Consider the following 22,919-nt stretch of genomic DNA (forward strand, 5'->3'; position numbering starts at 1 on the left):
CCATGCCAGAAGGGTGTCGCCTCTCCATCTCCCAAAATATTTGAGTTCACTTTTTTTGAGAGGGTGAGTGAAGACTATCAAAACTATTTTTCCCCTTTCCTGCCTGATTTTTATTTCCAAGGAATGAGGGGCAGTTGGAATTTTACGTTTCTCATTATGTTTTTGTGTGTTTTAAATTGTGACCAAACAGTCATGAAAAATTAGGTTTCTTTTCCTTTTGAACTTGGAGTACAGTCTTTAATAATGTTGAGTAACAAAAAATATTACCAACTGTAAATTTTGATAAGACCATCTTAAATGTGTTGATATTGTTCAAGTAAGTCGTGAAAAGGGGGCCAACCTTAATGTGTTGGGAGGACAGTGAAGCCGAAAGGGTAGTAAACACTTTACATGTGAATGATGTCCAGAGGGAATGTACTCTTCTGCAATTTTTATTTAACATTACAGCCACTTTTATTGGCAATGTGTGGGCACTGTATATTGACGTATATTAGAAATAAATTGTCAGAGTTAAGAAAATCTCTATCATTATTAGGTATCCAATATGAAATGTGAAAGACAAATTTCCCTTGCACCTGTAGGTTGAAGTTCTTGTATCATTTGTTGCCAGAGTGGCGGTTCCCAGGTAATGAGACATGCTGATCACAAAAGTAATTGCTAAATTCTTTGTCAGTGTAGGAGTATGTCTATTCCTGCAGCCTTGTGTGTTCTTAGTTTGTGCAAAGTGTGTTCTGTATTATGAAGCACTGAAATGTTTCTTCAGAGTAAATGAACTTGATTAATTTGTTCTATCAATAATTTTAGTCATATTCCGGAAAACTCCCTGTCTTAATTTTTCAAAGACAGGAAAACATTTTAAGCTGTCCTCCTGGAAATTTTCCTGTGTTTTCCAGTTAAAATTTAAAATACTTTTGCCATATAATGGCACATCTTTATTTTTCCTAATTAGCTGTCTTTATGTGTCCCTTTCTCAATTCTTTATCAAGATTGCCTGCACTTTGCACATTCTTTTACTGAGAGATACTGGTAACTATTAATTAAATTCTTATATTAGTTTAGAAAATGTTTAATTTTGTCTGCCTTTACACACTCCCTATGCATTTTATGCATTGGTATCTAACTTTCTTTTTTCCTCTTGAGGTAGTGAAAAAAGAATACTGAAGAATAGGATCTCAAGATGAGTAAAAAGCCCCCAAATCGTCCTGGAATCACTTTTGAGATTGGTGCTCGTTTGGAGGCACTGGACTACTTACAAAAATGGTATGAAAAGTACAGAACTTTGACCTAAAGCACAGTATCTATGACTTTACATACATTGATCAATTGCTATTCTGCTGATAGTAGCAGAAATAGCAATATATTCACATTTTGAATACACGTGTATATTGGTTTTTAGATTTTCAGATTTAGCGTTTTAAAACTTTTGAGTAGTACAATCATTTTAGTTGGTTAAGAACTGAAAATAGTGGTCTAGAATATAAAGCGTATGGAGAGTGTTGGTACCCTTGTGTACTTATCGTGAATTATGTTAGGAAAGGGAGAAGGAATTCAGATACAGTCAGCTTCCCAAGTGTTGGATAAATGTTGATAAGTCTTCTTGCTGTATGTTAGTGATGGTTTTTTCAAGCTACAGAGTATATTAATGGTTAATGCAGTACTTTCCTAATACTATACACTTCAAGAAATATCTACACCATTCACTATTCCACCTAAAATCAAAATTGCACAGGTAGGTTGTTACTGCTACTACATGGTTAGTCTTCTCAGAACTCATTTTCCCTTATTCTGGCTGTCTACAGTAGTTGGTAAATTAAAACACCTCCCCTCCCCAACATACCCTTATACACTGATACAGGAAAAGTTGATAAACTAGTATAAAACAATCATCTGGAAAGGAGAGAAGAGAACCAACACGCAAGAGTCACTCTAGTGTAATAAAGATGATTGATACCCCTTTACCCTAGGGAATGTTGTTTGTTTAGATAGGGGGCTTCTAGTTCTGTGCTCTTTCAGATGCTCTCTTGCCATTCTCAGGCCCCTAATGTGAGCAGGGATTAGAGAAGTTCCTCTTCTGGGAGTCTTACTGCCTTTGCTTCTTTTAAAGCCCATTTACTTTGGTTGAAGGATCTAGTGGATTAGCTACTATAGCACTTCATGTATCAGACTTTTTGATACTGTCTCACTACAGTTCCACTAAAATCTTGGTGGTCACTTTTTAGCTTTGCTTTTGATTGATTTGCATTAAGTCAACTTCCTGAGTTGGCAATGACAGAAATCTTAGTCACGCATGATATTTTACGTTGCATTAGTCCAGGGTTTCTGTTTCCTAACATCTGGCCATAGAATTCAGCATATTTCCCTGACCCCTAGCTTAATGGCTTCAGCCTTGGGCTGGGCTTTGTAACAGTTTGAAACTACAGTTTAAGGTGGACAGTCACAGTTATTTGCCACTTGCCCAAACCGGCGTCTCAGTGGGTATTTCTTTATAGTGGGCTTAATTGTCACTCCCCTCAGATGATTAGTCTACATAGTATCTCAGAAGGGGCCTGGGAACCAGACAGTTCTCCTAGTAGTGATGATAAAAAAGTCCCTGGATACTGCCAAATGACCATGGGAGGTGAGGAGTGAAATGCCTGCATTTGAGAAACATTGCATTACATCCTAAAAGAAAAGATGCCAAGTTAGGTAGTAATTGTCTGTTTTGGTTCTGATTCAGCCAAAAGTAGCTTTAACATCTGAATGCATACTATTGAATCTGTATGTTGTACAGGAGTATGGAGGCAGTACTTCTCTTTTGATGTTAATCTTGTTACTGATTTTTTTAAGTTACTGATTTTGTGAGTAAGTAGTTAATTCATATTACTATATTCTCATAGGTTTCTTAATGGACACAATTAGAATTGAACTACCAGGTTTGGAGAAGCACATAGCTTATTACTAAAATAGTTTTGGTATTGGTGAGAAATTTACTTCTGTAGTGAAATGTTTTTTAATTCAACAGCTTTTAAATTCATGATCCAGTAGTTAAAAGAAAAAGATTATAAAAAGAAGTACTTTTAAATACCATGTATTTTATTGTTTTCTGCAGTTGTAATTTCAAAGAACAAATGAAAGTTGTAGCTTCTCACCAAGAAATTCCCTAAGTGCTTAATAGATAGGGTGGTAGCATGCAGATGTATTCATTGATAAAGCTTAGATTTAATTCTCATGACTGCAGTAATAATGTTCTCTTTAAGTAAACATGAGCTGACATAATCAGATGATCATCAGTGAAACTTGTCACCGTTTTGATGTTTATGAGCTCATTTATATAAAGATTTTAGCATTTTGCAAATGGCTTCTTAATTGAAAAAGAATTTGGATAATTCAAATGAATAATTTTCTTACTGTGATTTCTGCTTTTCAAGGTCATTAGTATGAAGAACTAGTTAAATGTTGCTGTGCTATAAACTTAATTTTAAGTGGTTTACCACAGAATAATTATAAATTGCTTAGGTTTATTCAGTTTTATATGCAGTTCTGGGAGATTTACACTTTTTTCTTCATGTAATTCCACTTGTAAGCAGCCATTCTATATTTCATATAAATTCTGCAAAGTTTTACTTTAGTGCCAGATAAAAGTATAAGATTGATTGATTATTGTGAAACTTACCTTCGTATGAGGACCAGAATAATCACTGAAAAATGCATTCACTTTCTTCCTTTTTTCCCTTTCCCTCCTTCCCTCCATATTTTGTTTTTTCCATCCCTAGTGAATGCTGTCTTACAAATTTATTCAATTTGAGAAGTATTTACTCATATTTGTATAAATATATTTTGAACTGTTAAGAGCATTGGACAGATAGAGTGGAGCAGGAAGAGTGAGGCAGGAATGCAAATCTTGCTTATGTCTCTGTACTCAAGATCTTTATACTAAGCAGTGTACCTATCATTGAGGACCTAATGTATCACATTAATATCACATTTACATATATCCTCTTTAAAAAGGAGACTGCTGGACTGCTGAAGGAAAGTAGTGATAGTAGAACTCTAAAAATTCCAATTTGTTCCTTTTGGAAAAGTTTTTCATTATATAAAAAGGGAAAATAATTTTTAGTATGTGCCTTAAAAAGTATAAACTTTGAATTAGAAATAAACTCAAGTTAAGCCACACTTTTAGGTTTGTGGTAGACTTGACTCGATAGATTTGATTTAGGAGGAAGACTCCATCTATTATTCTTTGAAAAAGTATATTACTGCTTACGCAAGCCATCACATACTCAGTAAGGTTTGGAAAGGTATATTATCCTTGAAAATGCACTCTATGTTTTTAAGTAGTGATTTATTACTTTTTTTCCAAGTGAGTTTACAGAAAACACTTTGATGATTTGATTATTTACCAGGACTTCTAAGTACAGGCCTTGAGAAGCCACTGAGAGGTCAGTCATTTTTATTCTAGTATTTGATACTCAGATTTATTCAATACTTACAAAATGTTACTATTACTGAGTAGTACAGGCAGTCTTAGTTCTTGAAAATGTAGTCTTAAAACATTTCCTTTAACTTATTTCTCAATAATGTGTAGACTTCAGCATGCTAATGTTCACTAATATAGTCAAGCATTTTCTGTCATACGCTTATTATATTTTCCAGTATAACCTCTGCCTATCCAAACCTTGACATTGATTTTATGGCATTGTGAGGGCACAAACATCCTTAGAATGAAAGTGGTGCAGTATTTTGATTCAGGAATGTATTTGAAGAAAAAGAAGGTTTGGGCTAGAAATTACACTGGAGACACTTACTTGATGGGTTTAAATTTGGACAATTACTTATTAGTATGGTAAATATGGTGAAGTCCTTTAACTTGGTATGTCAGTAAAATGGAAGCAGTATTATGCTTTTTATTTACAGGTTGACTTCAAGGATCAAAGTATGTAAAGTTGCTTTAAACTCTGCAAATTCATGTATAATTATAAAGCATTGAAGTAAATGCAAGGGAAGAGGGAAAGTTGAAAAATAAATCCTTGGGGACATTTAAGTGTATAAGCTTTTGAAATGGATCTTTAGTGTTGCCCACGAGAATTAGTTGGAATCATAGAGTCATAAAAGGAAAAACGTTATTGCAACAAGTTGTAGCAGACTTTTTGGGATGATAATCAAATCTTCATCTTTCCATAGAGTTTTATATTTTACAAAGCACCCTTGCAGATATTACAGTGTCTACTCATTCTAAATATTATCAGTAATAAAGATGATAAAATAAAACTGGTCTTGACTACTGATTTAACTTTTATCTTTTGAGTTGAATTAAAACTTACTCTATAGTTAAGTAATTTAGTTATGAAAACACAACAGATCAAATATGCTCTGGTTTTAGTCTTAAGAACCTGGAAATATAGTCATTTAAAACATTCAGATGAGTTACGCTCTTCTGACTTCTTTTGGAATATTTCTATTTAATTCTCTTCTAGATCTAAAGAAAAAGAAAATGAAAGATTAAAAATGTGGAGCTGTTCCCAAGTATCAGAGTTTGATAGAACAGTATAAATTTGACTTGGTAAATGCTGTTTCCACACATTTGGAGGTTTTTGAACTGTATGGAACATTTGCAAATGTGAGTTTTTAAGATGTTCGTGAACAAAATTTGAATAGTGTCAGAAAATTGAGGAAATTTAAGATTGTAGTAAATATAAATACCTTCTAATTTAAAAGAAGTACATATTTTCTGAATAAAAAGAGTTTTTTCTTGACTGGATTTAGCTATTAAAAGGAAAACATTATGTGATCTATATTTAGGAAAGGACAGTGTTCCTGAAAAGTACATGTGGATCAAATTTTTAAAATGAAATTGTATTTAAAATATAAAAATGAATTTGAAATTTATAAGAATGTTAGATGAATACTTTTAAATACTTCAAAATATTCTTTTGCTAATATGAATACCATTTTTGTCTTTTTATATATTTTTGTTTTATATATATATAATTGAAAAATAATTATTATTGAGTCATTACCTTTGAAACACTAATTTCAACAACAGATTCAGAAAATGTATGCAATTGCATGTGTGTACAACAAGGATTGAAGTATATTTTAGGTTCATGAATTCATATTAAACTTGCCCATGGACTCCAGGTTAAGAACCGTGTTGCAGAGAATTCAGATTGAAGACTTTGGAAAGTTTGAAGTTACTTGCATTCAGATGGTCACAGATTTTAGATTTTAAGGCCGAAATAAGCCATCTAGTATAATCATTAAGCAGGTCTATACCAGCATACATAAATCTTAGTTCTTCACTTTTCAGAATATTCACCAGATAGAGCCCTTTAAACTTCTCTTAGTGATGGTAGAGATGAGAAATCTCCCAAGAAGTGTGAAAGGCAAGTTAGAAACAGGTTAAACATTTCTTTTACAACACACTTGGTCTCATTGTGCTTGTTACTCTTCTCATGTACATCCTTCAGTTATGTTGATTCTTTTCTAATGCAACCTTTTCTGATCACAGCCTTTTTGTCCGCTTGTGGAAGTTTTCTGGAAAAAGGAGAGAAAGAAAAAATTAACTAGATAACAGAAAATACAGATTGTAAGTGTTCTACCTTCAGTGAGAATGACATTTTAAATGATTTCTTAGGTCCTATTGAATTCTAAATTCCATGTCTTTTATCTGTTTCACCTATTTGGGGATGACAGATCTCACTTTTAGACAGGTAAATAGCACAAATGTGAAACAGAAGTTAGATAGACAAGGAAAAGTCATGTAGCTTGTTCAGAATTCCTGGTCACTTGAATAAATAAAGTTCAGAAAAGTAAAGAAAGGTGATTATAATTTGAACAAAAAAATACAGAGGCCTGAAACTTCAGATCATAGATTCTTTTGGCTCAGTATGTGATGAACTCACTTACAGCCCATTCCCTTCCATAAAGCTCCTCTGAAGCTTGTAGCCACAGTTAGCTAGGGATCAATGTTCACAGGCCATCTGAATTTCTGACTTAATCTAGCGGTGTGTGTATGTCTGATTTTAGAAAGGCCCTGAAAGTCCAGCAAGAGTATTTTACTTTTGTTCCTTAGAATTAGCTTGGGAAAGGCAGATTGATTTCAGGTGTATATATCCTGAAGCTGTGTCAGTCCTCCTGAACTTAGTGTAGAATGAAACCTTCAAGCTGATGATTTCCTAGCCTCCTTCATCAATTTATAAATACTTCAAGTCCAGAGGTCTCAAATTTACTGTGCTTTGTTCTGTGCATATATTTATGTTCATATGATGGAAAAGATTGGCCCAAGAGAAAAAACAGCTTTATTTGCTTATCTAACATTTAGTTGAAGTGCAACCATCATGTATCACTCACATCCACACCCCCATTTGTTACATCATTCCTGCTGAATATTGTCATTATATTTTGTGATATTTGACACTTTCACGTATTTTGAAATATTTCACATATTTCACATAACATCAGATAGTGCTTTGTTAGTGGGGCTTGATTAAAGCCACTAACTAGGAAGCAATTAACTACTAAAAAGAATATATTGCAGTTCTTGTTTTGCTGAGTAGACAGGACTGGCATCTGCAGATGCTTAACTGTTTTTAATTTTGTCTTTAAATGATTTTTTTTAAGCTGAAGGAGAAAATAATAGTTTTAATTTTATGTTTTCAATGTCAGTAGTATAATTTTTTTTTTTAAGTTAACAGGTTATTGAAAAGTCATCTTAATTTTGCTGTTCTTCAGAAGAGTCCCAGCCTAGGCATCTTAGAGAGACTGTCTCAGAATAAGAAATGGGCTGGGAATGTAGCTCAGTGTTATAGCCCTGGGTTCATTCTCCAGTACTGTACCACCAAAAAAATTTTTAAAAAAAGAGGGGAGGGGGCGGTAGTTGTACATCACATAAAGGGTTCTATGTGGATTAAATAAGATTATGCATGGTAAGGGTTTAACATGCTTTCTGCCACATGGTAGCCACTTAATAATTATTCACTTGATAATAATGTGAACATTAGTTATTTTAAGAATATACAGTCACATAGAGGAATGGATGTTAAATTCTTAAAACTAATCAACAGACATATAAGTGATTATGACTTTGTAATCGTAAAAAATAATTTTAAGCACACTACAGCCTGTTAGGAGTTTGAGTTTTGGTAGTATAATTAGGTAAAATGCATAAACCTTGTGCCCAGTAATGATGAGAAGAGTTCTTGATGGGCTCATGGACTCTGGTGGTGGGAGAAATAGGAATTTAAATCCAGTGATCTGAAGTGAAATATTAATGTCTCAAGGTTCTAAAGAAAAGTACATAGTTAAGTGTCTTCTTCCCTTTGCTGCAAAGATGTGCACAGGTAGGAAGCAGGTTGAAGTAAACCTATACTGGGCATGTGTCCTTGAGATGAATGGGTTGGAATAAAGACTGGAGAAATAACGTGATGAGGCCCTTAGAATTCAGTGTTGAGGAAGATATGATTTTCACCCACGGGGTACTTGAGCATTCCTAAAATTCTATAAATTATTTTGTATTTATGTTTCAGTTTGGAGTACAGTGGACCCCCTAAATTTGTGGGAGTTGTGTTCCTAGACCACCTATGAATTGTGGAAAACCACAAATTTCAGATATGGTCAGAAAAATGCCTATTTTTATAGTTTAAACCTTTTCATAAATGCCTGTTTTTATAATTTAAACCTTAAATATGCTATGTCTCCTGTAGTTATCCAATTTAACATAATAAAATACTGTAAAGCCTTACAAGGTTCAGGGTGTTTACTAGCAGCATTTTAGGGATCTTAGGACTTTAACAAGGACAAAACTGAGACTGCTCAAGATTGCTACATATCCTACAGCAACCTGTTATGATGTGGGAATGCCAGTGCATCTGATGGAGATGGGTTACAGGGCAACAGCCAATCAGCAGCAAAGAGAACTGAATAACGCTCTTGGATTGGCTACTTGCAATCTTCCTGCCCCCCTCTCAAAAAAAAACAGTTGCAGAGAATATTTGCAGTTTCCACAAATCCCAAGGGTTTCCACAAACAATTATTAGTTAGGTTCTGAGGAAAAATCCGCCAAGGACTGAGGCCTTGAGCTGAACTATAACTTGGTGGAGATTTACTGTATCAAGTTTGAATTTATCAAAAGGTTCTTATTTTAATATGCTTTTTTTAAAGTGCAAAATAAATTAGCATGCAGTGAATGCACTGAATTTTAAAATTCTGGTATAATGTACTAGATTACATTGTCATTGCAGGTATAATCAATTGGTGCGTGAAGGAACATGTTTGAAAATTACAAAGCATAGTGTAAGTTTAAAGTACTTCCAGGAAGGGAAATGTGTTAGTAGTAGGTTACAAAATACTGCATTTGCTTTGGATTAAATTCTGCCTTAATTCTCCATTTGGCAAATAATCCTCCTGAAAATCATGTAGGACAATTCTTTTCTATTTTAGCTCTTCTAGTATGTTTGTCATTTTTAATCAACACCACGTTTTAAATAACATTCCTATCCCCAGACTTTCTTGAACTGTTAATCCTAGCTCCCTAGGATTCTGCTCATAATTAAGATTATGTTTAATTTAGATTTCAAGTGTGTTTCATACATTACTATCCTTTAAAACTTAAAAGAAAGAACTACTTTGTCTATTCTTCTTAAATGTTTTTTTCTAAACATAGTACAAAATTACCTTTACTAGCTATTACATTATAGTGCTTAGTAGGTTGTCCATTACCTTGCTGATTAAAGGAAATGAGCCTCAGAAGTTGTCAGTTCCTAAATTTACATAAGTTAGAAATTTCATGGGGTGGAGACATAGCTCAGTGGTAGAGTACTTGCCTATAACACCCCAGGCTCTGGCAAGAAAAAAAAAATGTATAATCAGAATATCAATATAAATAAGAAAATGACTGTTACTTAAAGTATATAATTTGAATAATGTATTGGGCAATTTATAAAAAATGCTTTTGCCTTTTTGCTTGGTATGGCATTTATTCAAATTATTACTTAAATCTCAACCCATATCTTTTAGTGAGTTCTGATTTTTAGGTCATTTGGCAGCACATTCTAACCTTGCTCAGTATGGATTGCAGACTATCTACTAGTAGCTATCAACTCTGTCCTTTGGTTTAAGTGCACAAGGTTCTAGACCATAACTGTTGCAGGGAATTTCCCTTGTAATTTTCTTGTGATTGGCTTTTTTATAGGTAAAATGTGGATACATCAATCTAAATAAGAAATCAGAATGAGTTCCCTAAATACAAATGTTTAATTGTTTTATTGTTACTACATTGGATACAGAGCTTTTTTATTGTTACTCTGTCAAGTGATATTTCTGGCATAGCCACATGTCCACATTCCTTCCCTCTTTGGAACACTAATGGTTCTTCTTAATGGAACACTAATGGTTTGAGTGTGAGGAGATGACTTGCATTCTAAAAGTTTTTGTTTGTTCATGGAACCCTTTGAAAATCTGATTAAACCACTAAGAATTCTCACCTCTAAAGAATACTCATAAATGTATACACTAAACACATAGCTTTTGGTATGCCTGTAGTCTCAAGGAATTCAGTGTCTTGACCTAGTCAAGATCTGTCCTTGTGAAAAGAGTGAACAAAAAGAGCCATAGGAATTCATCAGTATTGGTAATTTCCATTTCAGCTTTCTTTGAGTTTGGATAACACCCAAAAGTTGGAATTATAAGGAACTGATGCAGTATATTTAGTATATAGCTAATCTCTTGGTTAGTGTCTTGTTCTTACTGAATTACGGATTTAATCTTGATCAAAAACATGGTAGATATGTAAATTTTAAAAATTTGTTATAGTAAGACACATTACATTAATTCTCCTCAGAGTACTTGCCCTTGTTTCAGACATATTTATCCTATTGTTCCCGCCACTTTGTGGAGCAGTTCTGGAAGTCCTCTTTGTGAGTGTTTATCTTGTGAGTTGTACTATCTTGGCTGCCTCAGTGTCTTGATTCAGTTAAAAACATTTACCTTTCATGGTCATTTTGACTTAGGGAAAGACCCAGAAGTCACACAGTACAAGATCCAGTGAATAAGGAGGATAAGACATCTTATAATGATATTATTTGAGAGAAATTGCCATAAATTTTTGAATTGATTTAGGACACTGAGGCAGCCTTGAGAAGACATGAAAGAAGCCTTGTAGAACTGCTTCAGAAAATGACATGAATGACAGGATGATTGTGTTTGAAGCCAGTGGGAGAATTTTGAGGGGAATTATTGACAATGAGTCTTATACTAAACTAAATCTTTCAAAATTTAAATATTCACTGTATTTTTGTAGATATTGTTACTCTCTGAACAATCCTGTACAAGTTAGAGGTTCCAGTCATTGTATTAACATGACATTATATCAGATAAGGCAGTAAAATGAGAAGGTGAAAATAATTTTATTGTTGGTGATGCTTTAATCTCTTTGTCAATATAGCCGCAGTTTAACTTGACCATTAAAGGACATGGATTCAGAAAGGGTCCCATGAAAAAGTGATTGAAAAAGCTGATTGAAAAAGTGTCAATTAAGTCTTCTCAGTATTTTGGTATGTTTTTCACTTCCATTAAATCAAAAAAGCTAGAATTTATTTTAAGGTGAATAGTTTTTCTTGAATTTTCTGAGGATAAACTGTTTTCCAAGATTTTGGTATAAAAGACATAATAAAGCAGGGTAGATACAGAGCATTGGAGTTATTTCCTTATTTTCTGAACAAGAGCATACTATTTAGCCAGCTCCTGCATTTGGAAGTGAGATGATAGTAGGGAAGGTAGAGTATCAAGTTTCTGTATTTTTCAGTAAATGATAAGGAGTAAGAAATCGCTATGTAGAATTTTGATGTTAGGAAACAATACTTTCAGTGAGATTACCTTCACTCCATCTCTTTCTGTTGAAACCTTGGGAGATGTGCATTATGGTGGTTTTATTTTCTTGTTCCTAATCATTGTTTTGCCATCTTATCTCTGACACTAAACTCTTAAACTCCAGTTGCCTACTTCTTAAATCTTTTTCCCAAACCAGTTAAATATCTGGGACTGAGCCTAATAATCACTGTTCTTTACTCTTAACAGCTTTTTGTGATTCAGCATTTTAAAAAATGACCAAAACAAAAACACAACACTGTATATCTTCTGAGTTCAGTAAGAAAAATTTTATGTTCAATTCATAGTCAATTATAGTCAAACATAAATAGTGCATCAAAATAATATTGTACAAGATAATCATTTGTGAGTACATTGGCTTAACTGTTTTTTCCTTTATTGTATGTATCAAAATATTATTACTATAGGCCATCTGTGAAAATAAGGAAATCATTTTATTCTCTAGAACTGAATGCTTTATTTCCATTTTATACAGTTCACATACGTTGCAGAGATCTTGGTACTGTGATTTTCTTCTAAGGTGTAATTGATAACCAAATCAACTATAAACTTGAAGTGACATTTCATTTGAAGAGTAAAAGGTCATTTCATTAGTTTGCTGTTTCAGAGCAGTTCAAGTTTGAACCAAGCAAACAAGTCTAGTTTGATGTTCCCCTATTCTCCTTTAATACCCTTGCTTTTTACCATATAGTCAAGCCACAGGGAGATATTTCCTGTTTACTTTAAATGTCTCTCCAGTCTTTAACCACATGGCCCTTGAGGGCAGATACCACATTCTATTTTTCTCTAAACACTCACTGTCAACTGTGTTAGCATAGAGTCCTGTGATGATAAATGAACACTGAATAAGTGAATTTTGCACTGTGTATACACTTCGTTCAAGTCTAAATCTTTGGAGTCCCACCTACCAGGCACAGTGTGACCTTCAGTGGACTCTAGTTTTCTCTCAACTCAAAATGTAAGACCTTCAGTGGACTCTAGCTTTCTCTAAACTGTCAAAATGTCTTATGTAAAATTCTGTATGCACTTATCATACTGTGTATGATATGATCACTTAGATATAGGCCTTATCCCATTTCTTCTTTTGGCACAGAACATGAGCTTTTGTGCCAGTTCATCTTGGTTTTGAGTTAGCTGCGTCATGTGTATTCTTGGATTGGTCTTCATCTGTTCAACAAAGATTATGTTATCTATTCCTTGGTTGGTTCCAAGATCAAATGAGATTATATATACAAAGAACACTTGACAATAAGATCAGAGAATCTTAAAGATTCAAAATTTTATTAGTAAATCTTACAATAATTAAAATAGATTATATCCCTGGGTATTTGTGTTATTTATTTAATTCTTGACCCTTATCCTGAGTATACATACCAATCCCTAGGTAATTCTATAGTGAATGTGATATACTATGACTTATCCTGAAAAGGTTCCCTAAAATATAAATTTTAATCCGGTTGTTGCATCAGTCATGCTGTGAGCCAGAAGCATTTGAAACATATTAGGAAAAGCATAAGTTACTTAAAAATGCAAACAAGATTTACATTATTTGAGCTCATTTAGATTCTGAATCCTTACTGATTTGAATCATGTTATGAAAATAGAGATGTGTTTAACTCTGTTACTGCAGAGTATTCTCATTTTGAGAAATGTTTCACACATATAGAGAAGCATACATTTATAATTTAAAAAAACCTGGAGACTAACCTCCTTATTTTTTATTCAGAATTTATAAGATGGAATGATAAATTAAGCATGTGAAATTGAAGGCTCTTACATTTTAAGAAAATTTGTCTATTTTTATAATTAAAAAAGTCTCTTCATAGCACATTAATGGCTAGTGAATGTTGACATTGAGACAAACCTTGTTCTGAGCTTCCCTCGATAATATGACAGTTTGTATCTTTAGAAACCAGACAGGCAAAAACAAAATCAGAGCAGTACTGTGAAAGACAAGCATGATGGCATTGATTCTAATTGTATTGGATAAGAAAGTCTATCAGGGATTGATCCTAGAGTTTCTTTCTTTATGACTTTCTTTAATGAAGATTTCCCTTACCTATCACTTATCTACAACACTTCGCCCAAAAAGATGACTAAGATATAACTTAACGGTATAGTTGAATCAGCAGCCTTGACATACGTGAGAAGGTATATATAGTTTGTGACTTTTATTCCTGGTAAACATTCCCTGTTTAGCTGTTGTGTGTCCTGTCACTGTGCTGGGTGCTGGAAGCTGGAAGCATGAATATGACTCCATTATCCCCAGAGCTTAAAGGTATTTTACCATCAGACCTGAGTCTGCCTTAGTAAATGTTGAGAAATATTCTGTGATAGAAGAGGCTACATATTTCCCCATGTTTTGTAAAACTGAATCCTTTATCTTCATCTTGTTGACAGCACTAAGAGGTCTTAAGAAATCAGTAACTTTTTTTAATCCAGTATTTCCTTTGCCTATTTGACTGTGTGTGTGTGTGTGTGTGTGTGTGTGTGTGTGTGTGTGTGTGTGAGATGCATAACAATGCCTCGAGGATATAAAATGCTCTACAGCACTCAGTTGAGAGCGCACACAGAGATGGGGTAGGGGTGATAGGGAAGTGAGAAGTAGAGAAGTCTTCACACCAATGGTCACATGTGAAAGCAAGTTCTGAATGATGAGAATAGATGGGAAGGAAATGGCAGTTTAGTGCTGCATAGAAAGAGTAGGACCTTCAAAAGCACAAATGCTGGCACATAGTATTTGTGGTGTGATGGAGGAAATTCTAGGTAGCTGAGTGTCATGCAATAAGAATGGCACTGTCAAAACTAAGAATTTCTGTCAAAGAAAGGTTCAGGACCATTAAAATGTGTAAAAGATCTTAATAACATGATAATAAAACAAGGAGTAATCTGTTTAGAGTTAGCTAAAGTCTGCTGGGCATTATAGTTAAAGCCAGTTTTCCATAGGGAAAGTAGACGCCAGATTTCTCAAAAATTAGCAAAAAAAAAGAAACTATTATGGCTGAATTATCGCCCATGTCCTAAGATTGACTTCTTAATGTTATTTAATCATCCTTTTAAAAAATTTTGAGTCATCTGTGAGCATTTTAATACAGTACATTAGTAATAATGAGCCAGTTCTTCTTGTAAGAAATTTCAAATGAACTAATTTCTATTTTGGAATTAACCTGGTAGGAGAACCATCACATCTGAAGACAAAAACCATGTTATTTTTATATATTTAAATTTAAGGCTTTACTAAGTCTGTCCTTACCATCATTGTTCATTATAAAATATCAGAAAGTATAGAAAAATGAAAAACAACAAGTGTACTTACGTCATATAGAGACAGATGTATGTGCTGGTATATTTGTGTTTTTTATATACAAATTATGTATCTATAATTCTAAATATAGTGTTCGTTTATGTTTTACATTTTTTCACATTAAAAATTCTTTGTAAATACCACATTGAAAGACTAACACTCCTTTCGGTAGATATGCCATAGTTTGTGTAGCTATAGACAGTCTTCAATTTTTCCAGCCATATTTTAGATGGTAATCTCTTTGCTACTGCATATAATGCTTTGTGTTTATAGTCCTAGAATTGGAGTATTGAATCAAAAAAGTAGAAATATATTAAGACTTTTGAGACATGTTGACACATTTTTTTTCAAAAGTTTAGTAATTTGAATTTCCACTGGGAGTATTTCAAAGGGTTTAATTTCAGATCTTAGGAGCAGTAATTTTTTAAAAAGTCAACAGAATTCAAACTTTGTGGCTTTGATAGTTTAAAAATATGGACATATGTTGTTTTCTTCATGGTTTTAATGGTGAGCAGTATAATTCAGTGAAATTTTTCAACTTAATACTTTGTATAAAGTTTTAAAAGTTTCCTTTTATTGAATTCTTTGTACTTTTTGAGGTATCCGTCACGAATTGAAAAAATCGACTATGAAGAGGGGAAGATGTTAGTCCATTTTGAGCGCTGGAGTCATCGTTATGATGAATGGATTTACTGGGATAGCAATAGACTGCGACCCCTTGAGAGGCCTGCACTAAGAAAAGAAGGGCTAAAAGAAGAGGAAGATTTCTTTGTAAGTAGCAGGCATTTTCCATTGGCTAAATTTGCTAGCTATGTAATGAGATATTTTGAAAGGATTCTATGAGTTTTACAAAAGCCTGTTTTTGTTAAGTAAATGCTTATTATATGTGGAATTGATCTTAAAAGTTGTTTAAAATAGGATTTTAAAGCTGGAGAAGAAGTCCTGGCTCGTTGGACAGACTGTCGCTATTATCCTGCCAAGATTGAAGCAATTAACAAAGAAGGTATGTATCTAAAGGGATCTGAGTCTTAAAGTTCATAGTAAAATTTTACTGTATTTTAGTTTTAGTTTATAAAATTGTTCTATATTTCTTTTTGTTTTATGTTTTACTGAATAAATTTCTTGCCCATATTTGTGTTTTTTTTTTTTTTTCGAGGCAGGGCTCCTCTGTGTAGTTCAAGGTGGCCTTGAACTCATTGTGTAGCCTAGGCTGGCCTGAGACTTGTGGTGATGCTCCTGCTTCCAATTCCCAAGTGCTGGGATTATAGGTGTGCACCACCATTCTGGACTCCTCCTAGTAATTTTTGAGAGCATTTAATTTGTAATATGTTGTATAGAGTAAGATGGCACATGAATTACTGCCACAATAAAAATTTGAAGAGGTAAATAGCTAAAAGTTTTCAGTTTACACAGTTAAATTACATGCATATTATTATCTATTTCTTGGTTTCCAGTTTGTGGTTAAATCTATGAGTGTCTCAACCAGAAAGCATGGAAAGGTTAAAGACAAAGGGACTTTCAAATCAGTTTAACTCTCAAGTTATCATACTGTATTTTCTGAGAGAAGAGTATGCAACTGTATTAGTTTGAGGTTTTCTTTTTATGCCCCTCTCCTCCCATTAATACCTGTAGATTATTGAGTTAGTTTTCCTAATAACCTTTGGGTGGACATTTGTTAGAATATTCAGTAATAAGTAAATGTTACTGAGGTGACCAAACACATTGAAAGTAATATAGAAATCAGCCATATACAGTATTTCATACAGATACTTGGAAGACTAATGCAGTAGAATCAGTTTAGCTCTGGAGTTTAGGACTGGTTTGGGCCGCATAGTGAGACTCTCTCTTACAAAACAAAACAAGAGGAAAAAAGCTTAAAAACATCTGAACTAGGGGTATACTTTAGTGGTAGAAAATTTGTCTGTCAAATGCCATGTTAGGTTCACTCCCCAGCAAAAGAGAAAAGACACGGAAATTAGATATATTAGTATGAGATGCTAAGGTAGGATTGGCAATCTTTTGGACAAATAGTGAATTTAAAAAGTAAAACTTTTTAGACTGATAGATATGGATAGGCATGAGAATTAATACTTAAATACATTCAAACTTTTCATATAAAATATTTAAAATAGTCATGAAATACCTAATGTATATTTCAAGTCATTACATGTTAGTTTTCTATTGCAGTTATTTCTTAAACTTGACTACCTATTCATTGTTTTTGCTATAGAAACTGAATGACAGCTTCTTGCCAAGAAGGACATTTGATCTAAGTAAGGGGACACTTCCTTTAAACTGAGTCTTGAACTACAGATAAGTTAGCTAAAGAGGGGATACAAAAGCTTCTCTGGCAGAAAATATGGTACCTGGAAATGAAGTGAAAGAGACATCCTAACTTAAGGAAATGTTGTTCGGGGTGAGGAATTTCTCTATAGGGATAGAAGAGTGGGAAAAAGAGGCATGAATCAGTATGTGAGGTACCACATAATCTTGCTAAAGGGTTTGAATGTCATTTGGAGATCGTGGGAGCTGTTAAACAAATTTAACCTTAAGATTTAAAGTAATAACAAATGAGAAAGAGCAGCAGATAAGTTAGAAGAGCAAAACATTTAGAAAAACAGTAAAAAATGTTAGATGTGAGAAAACATAGCACTGTAACTTGAAATCATTGCACAACTTTGCAGACTTTACTCCCTTTCATTGTTTTTTGTGAATTGAAACGATGGGAATGGATATGGTTTTATTACTAGTTACCCTACTGCAGAAAGAGTAGAGAAAGACCTGAGTTATTAATTGTGCACTTTCCTTCTTTACATTGGGGCCTGTATCTTCCTGTGCACTGACACTTTTGCAGAACCCTGTTACAAAGCTCCTATGCCGACATCTTGTTCAAAGTACGGTACACTATCTAATGAAAGCCTAGCACAGAGTAGGCAGGAATAGTCTGTGGAAGGAAAGGAAAACATAATTCATCTGTTCTGTTTGGTACTAGGATTGCCTAAACATAAAGCAAAAACTTCTCTCTACTTGAGCAGTTCCTTTCATTATGGGAAGCTTTGGGACTTTCCCTTTCATGCTTCACACTCCCCAAGTGAATGCATATGCAGTTGTGTGAGTACATGTATGTCCATAAACATCACACTCAGAAAACTACTCTTTATCTTATCCCATTTATCCACAGACATTTGCTGTAGAAAAGTCAGGTTACTTTGATGAAATACTGCTCTGTGACTACCTCCATTTCAGGAGGAGTTCCACTGAACCCTTACCTAAATATTGCCAAGCACTATGTTTTTTAAAAGATCTCCACTAGATGTACTGTATGAAATTTTGTGATTTCTGTATGCCCAGTAAAGTGGATGAGACTACTTCATTCTTCCTGCAAAAATGAGAAAAAGGCAAAAGAAATTCAATTACTGTAAAAGCAAAACAAAACTAAGAGATGTGAACATTTTGATACTTGGAATACAGCCTGTAGAAATGACAAGAAGGGGCCAGTCATTGTGAACTGAGTGATCAGGAAAGTTTTCATTTTGCAATGGCCCTTGAAGAGTGGGTAGGGCTTAGACAGGCTTCAGAGAAGGATGAAGGGGGCACTGAAAATAGTATGAGCAAAGTGGGAGGGTGAATGCCCAGATGGGGGACTAGCCAGCAGCCTGGACTCTTCTGGAGTTCTGTGGTGCAGAAGAGGAGAGACAATTGCGGGAATAATGGGGATGCAAGGTGTGCAGTTTGACATTCTCTCAAAACTTGTCTTTATATCTGTTCACTTGGTTAGTACTTCTGTAACTTGGGTTTAGGTATTTGTGATACTTAACAGTATGCTAACTATAGAAAGACAGGGAGTGAGATGGTGTATTCAGATTACAAAATAAGAAAAATCTTTGCACAAATAGACCATTTTCTTTGGTGTCAATTCCAAAACCATTAATCATAATTATCACATTTCTTATTTATAAATCTTTTGTAAAAGCCAGGTATCTGTTTACTTAAGGTGGCACTCTGCTAGCACTTGAGAAACAGAAAGACATTCATCCAGGTAACAGTAGAAAAACATTTGAATTTCTATAAGGATAAAATCTATATAATTTTTTCTAATGGTCCTGGCTCATATTGACTTGAAAGCTAGGGGTCTGTAAAATTTACTTGAATGGATAATGCAAGCAGAATGGGTACACAAGCAGAAACTTGAGCTGTGAAAGTAGGATGAGCTAATAGGAAAGGGTCTGGGTGGCTTGATAGCACTGGAAATGTCCACTATGGCTCTGCTGCTGCTTAGCTGAATGTCCTACAGTGCAGCATTGGACCTTCCTGGAATTCTGTGTCCTAATTGGCGCACAAACACATTTATCTTGAGCATTTGTAAATGATTTTCTGGCTTAAAAGTCTGGGAATGTAGAATTTTTATATGCCAGTTCAGTAGTGTTGCCAAGAGAATAATCTTTTCCTGGGAAATGATGTTTTTCATATGTCAGATCTTTCTCTCTTTTACTTGTTTTGAAAGAAATTTTCCAAGAGAGAAAATGATCATTCCTGTGGAAATAATTGTTTTTGTAAATACTGATTTTAATTTTATCAGATCTGTTATAATTCTAAATATATTTAAATTAGTACAAAATAAAGTTTAAAATTCCTCAATGTCAGAATTGCATCTAACTTACAGGAATTAATTTATACACTTTTTAAGAAAAATAGTACAGAGTTGTTTTTGAAAAGAGAAATTGAACAAACTTGATGGCGTTTTTACAAGGGGTATATATTTGCAGAGCATTTATTTATATCAGGTCACTTCCGCCTAGTTTCAAGTGTTGCTATAAGGTTGCATGATGTTTTCTAATGATTGCAACTTACTCCTGTTTCAGGGACATTCACAGTTCAGTTTTATGATGGAGTAATTCGTTGTTTAAAAAGAATGCACATTAAAGCCATGCCTGAGGATGCTAAGGGGCAGGTAAGAGTGTTTAGTATTCCAAGCTACCTAAAGGGATGTCTTCTTGAATGGTGACTGATCACAATATATAATATATATTTTAAAATTGAAATAATTGTAGGGTTATGTGCTGATAGCCCCAAATAGCAGCAAGGAAGAGAAGCTTAGAATGTAAAATAAATTATACACTTGATTTTTGCTTCGTTGGTTGTAGACCTGCTAAAGTTATAGGTCACTAGTTTCTGTTCCAGGTGAAATCCCAGCATCCACTAAGCTGGTGTTGTCCTATCGACCCAGCTGGATCGTGTAACCAGTCTATGGGAAGTGAGGTAAGTGCCTTTTTAAAAAATTTGTTTTATCTGCTATATAGTATCATTTAGAAAGTTAATTTTCAATATTAAATTTTACATTGACTTTCTTATCTTCTTCTTTTCTACAAATCATAGTCATTCATCTTCCTTTAAAAGGCGCTTACCTGACACACTGTAGACGGTTTCAGGTAGGGCTGTCTGAGTCTTCTGATGGGAGCAGTGTATTACAGGCTTTTCACTGCTCAAAGCAAGAATGAGTGGTGAGCATTTGAAGGGAAATTGGGGCTGGAGTCACAACTGTATTCCATTTGTTGCTTACGTTTCCTGAAATACTGGAAAGAAAAGGTGCCATTAGAAACTTTCTTTTATGTTCTGCTGTTATTTGGGATTTTCAGCACCTGGACCTACAATTAATTTTAAGAACTTAAAAGTAATCTATAAAAATGTAGAAATATGTTGTGTACTTACCTTCTGGCAAAAATGTCATCCTGAAATGTGTTTTTATTGCCTGTAAGCTTCAGTAAAGTATATAAACATTTAATAGTCTAGAATATGTATACCACCACATTTAAAACATTCCTGAAGAAATCTTCTGAGAAGCATTGTCTTTTTAAATCAGCTGGTTTTCAAAAATTTACTTACCAGCTTTAGAATTACCTATTTATTATTATCTAAATGCAATTTAGAATGAAAATGTTTTATATTGGAAATTGTGTCTTTTTTGTGTCTGTATAAATAAAATGTTCTTTTAAGCATTCAGTGGTTTGATTTCTAGGTTACTACACAGAAAAATCAGGAGCTTTGTTTGGTATATGTCTAAGTACACAAAAGTCTTGTTAACTTTTAAGGGGGTTTAAAACTTAGTGGTTTGCTTCTGTTATTCAGATGTCATGAAATAGGGGTAATATTACTGCCTTAAAGCTTTCCTTTTTATAAAGTGAAGCATTGAGCCAATTTGGTTGGTGATAAAATGACAGGCTGTAGGCACTAAATTTATTGGATGTTTATATATATAGGTGTACTTGTCCCACCATGATGTATGTTGACATGAAAATCAGTGCAAAATATACTGAAAAAAACATTTCAGTAGCAGTATACTTAGTTTTTCATTTTTTTCTTTATAATGCTTAATTATAAGCAGATTAAAAATATTTATAGTTTTTTAAAAAGCCTAGTTCTATTTTTTTTTTTTTTTTTCCTAGCATGTGTTTACTAATTTTAATCTAGGATCTACACTAAAAAAGGTGTTTGGGCAGGGCTGAGCCAATCCTGAATCTTGGCAGATTTTGAGTACTTTGATAATCCTTTTATAAAGATCTATGGTAACATTTCTTTTGTTAAATTAGCAGAAAATAATGCATCAAGTAAATGTACTGTGGAAATGCTCTTCCCTAAACTTTCTATAGTTTCTTCCCTAAACTCATATAAAATGAGATAGTTAACAGTATTATTTATGTGAACTGTCAGAGTAGTATTTTCAAGCCAAAATAAAAGTCTTAATGCTGTTGTTTTTGGTTTTGAATCAGTTGCTTAATACTAGTCAACCTCTCCTTGCATTAAGAGTTTAGCTTGTTTACAGAGTTTAAAATACTGTGTTGGATTAAGTGTAAGCTGTGGTCCTTCTTTTGCAGTATCTGTAAGTGTTTTTCTACTGGGAAAAAAGGTATAGTAGACACATTTACAGTCCAAAGTAGGAACTTCCTCTCCCTACCTACCAACATTTTTTTTTTTTTATTTTACATGATTTTGAGTGGAGTAGTAGTATTGATCCATAAATACCTAGGAAAATGACACATTTTATGGGGTAGAGATTAATTCCTTCAACTAATGAGTTACCTTCTTACTATTTCTTTTGCTCTTTCATCCTAATAAAAGCATAGCAGAGTAATTACAAGATGAGAGATTGACTCTTTCATTACTTTAAATTTGGAATCTTGTAGCAGATCAAGGACTTGCTTTTTCTCTTTTCTTTTCTCCTGAAAGTGTGCTGATGTAAAGTTTAACACTCTAGGGTCTCACTGGCTCAAAAGGACCTTTACAGTCATGAAACATTTTTTACATATGTTTTATTGGATTCTTACATCACACCTTCTCATATAGGTATGGGTGATATTTCTCTTTTGCAGTTGGAAGAATTACGAGCTTAGAGAACTGAATGACTAATCTAAAATGCCACTCTACCATCATGTGCAGAGTGACTCCTTGAATCCATGTCTTCTCATTCCAAACATAGTGTTTTATTTATTTATTTTTTCTGCACACTGTTATCTACAGTAACATGAAAGTATGTCATTGTTCTAATTTGTGGAAAGATCATGCTTATTTTATTTGACAATCTTCCTATTTAAAAATATGTGACCCTATCCTATTTCATAAATGGATGTATGTTTATTATTAAGTGTTTCATACAACAACCATTGAGAAGAGTTAATGATTTTTCAATAGGTCACTCATGTATAGCTCTATTTATTTTCTTTAGAAGCCACTTTGAAGATACCAAAGTATAGTACAA

The 22,919-nt window shown here is 33.7% G+C and overlaps 1 protein-coding gene across 3 annotated transcripts in view; it reads left to right on the forward strand.

Moving 5' to 3' along the window:
• Phf20l1 (PHD finger protein 20-like 1) overlaps nucleotides 1-22,919 on the forward strand; it is a 73,838-nt gene that overhangs the window by 1,169 nt on the left and 49,750 nt on the right. Inside the window, exons 2-7 of one of the 3 annotated variants that reach the window (XM_013521338.1) lie at nucleotides 10-63; nucleotides 1,141-1,260; nucleotides 15,766-15,937; nucleotides 16,085-16,169; nucleotides 20,029-20,117; nucleotides 20,348-20,425. In XM_013521338.1, the coding sequence (XP_013376792.1) occupies nucleotides 1,178-1,260; nucleotides 15,766-15,937; nucleotides 16,085-16,169; nucleotides 20,029-20,117; nucleotides 20,348-20,425 (507 nt within the window). In that variant the 5' untranslated portion in view covers nucleotides 10-63; nucleotides 1,141-1,177. The remainder of the gene's footprint in view (nucleotides 1-9; nucleotides 64-1,140; nucleotides 1,261-15,765; nucleotides 15,938-16,084; nucleotides 16,170-20,028; nucleotides 20,118-20,347; nucleotides 20,426-22,919) is intronic. The other 2 variants (XM_013521337.1, XM_013521336.1) reach the window with 2 other exon arrangements.

This window comes from Chinchilla lanigera, unplaced genomic scaffold, assembly GCF_000276665.1.
Source record: "Chinchilla lanigera isolate Chin_1 unplaced genomic scaffold, ChiLan1.0 scaffold00060, whole genome shotgun sequence".
Classification (NCBI taxonomy): domain Eukaryota; kingdom Metazoa; phylum Chordata; class Mammalia; order Rodentia; family Chinchillidae; genus Chinchilla; species Chinchilla lanigera.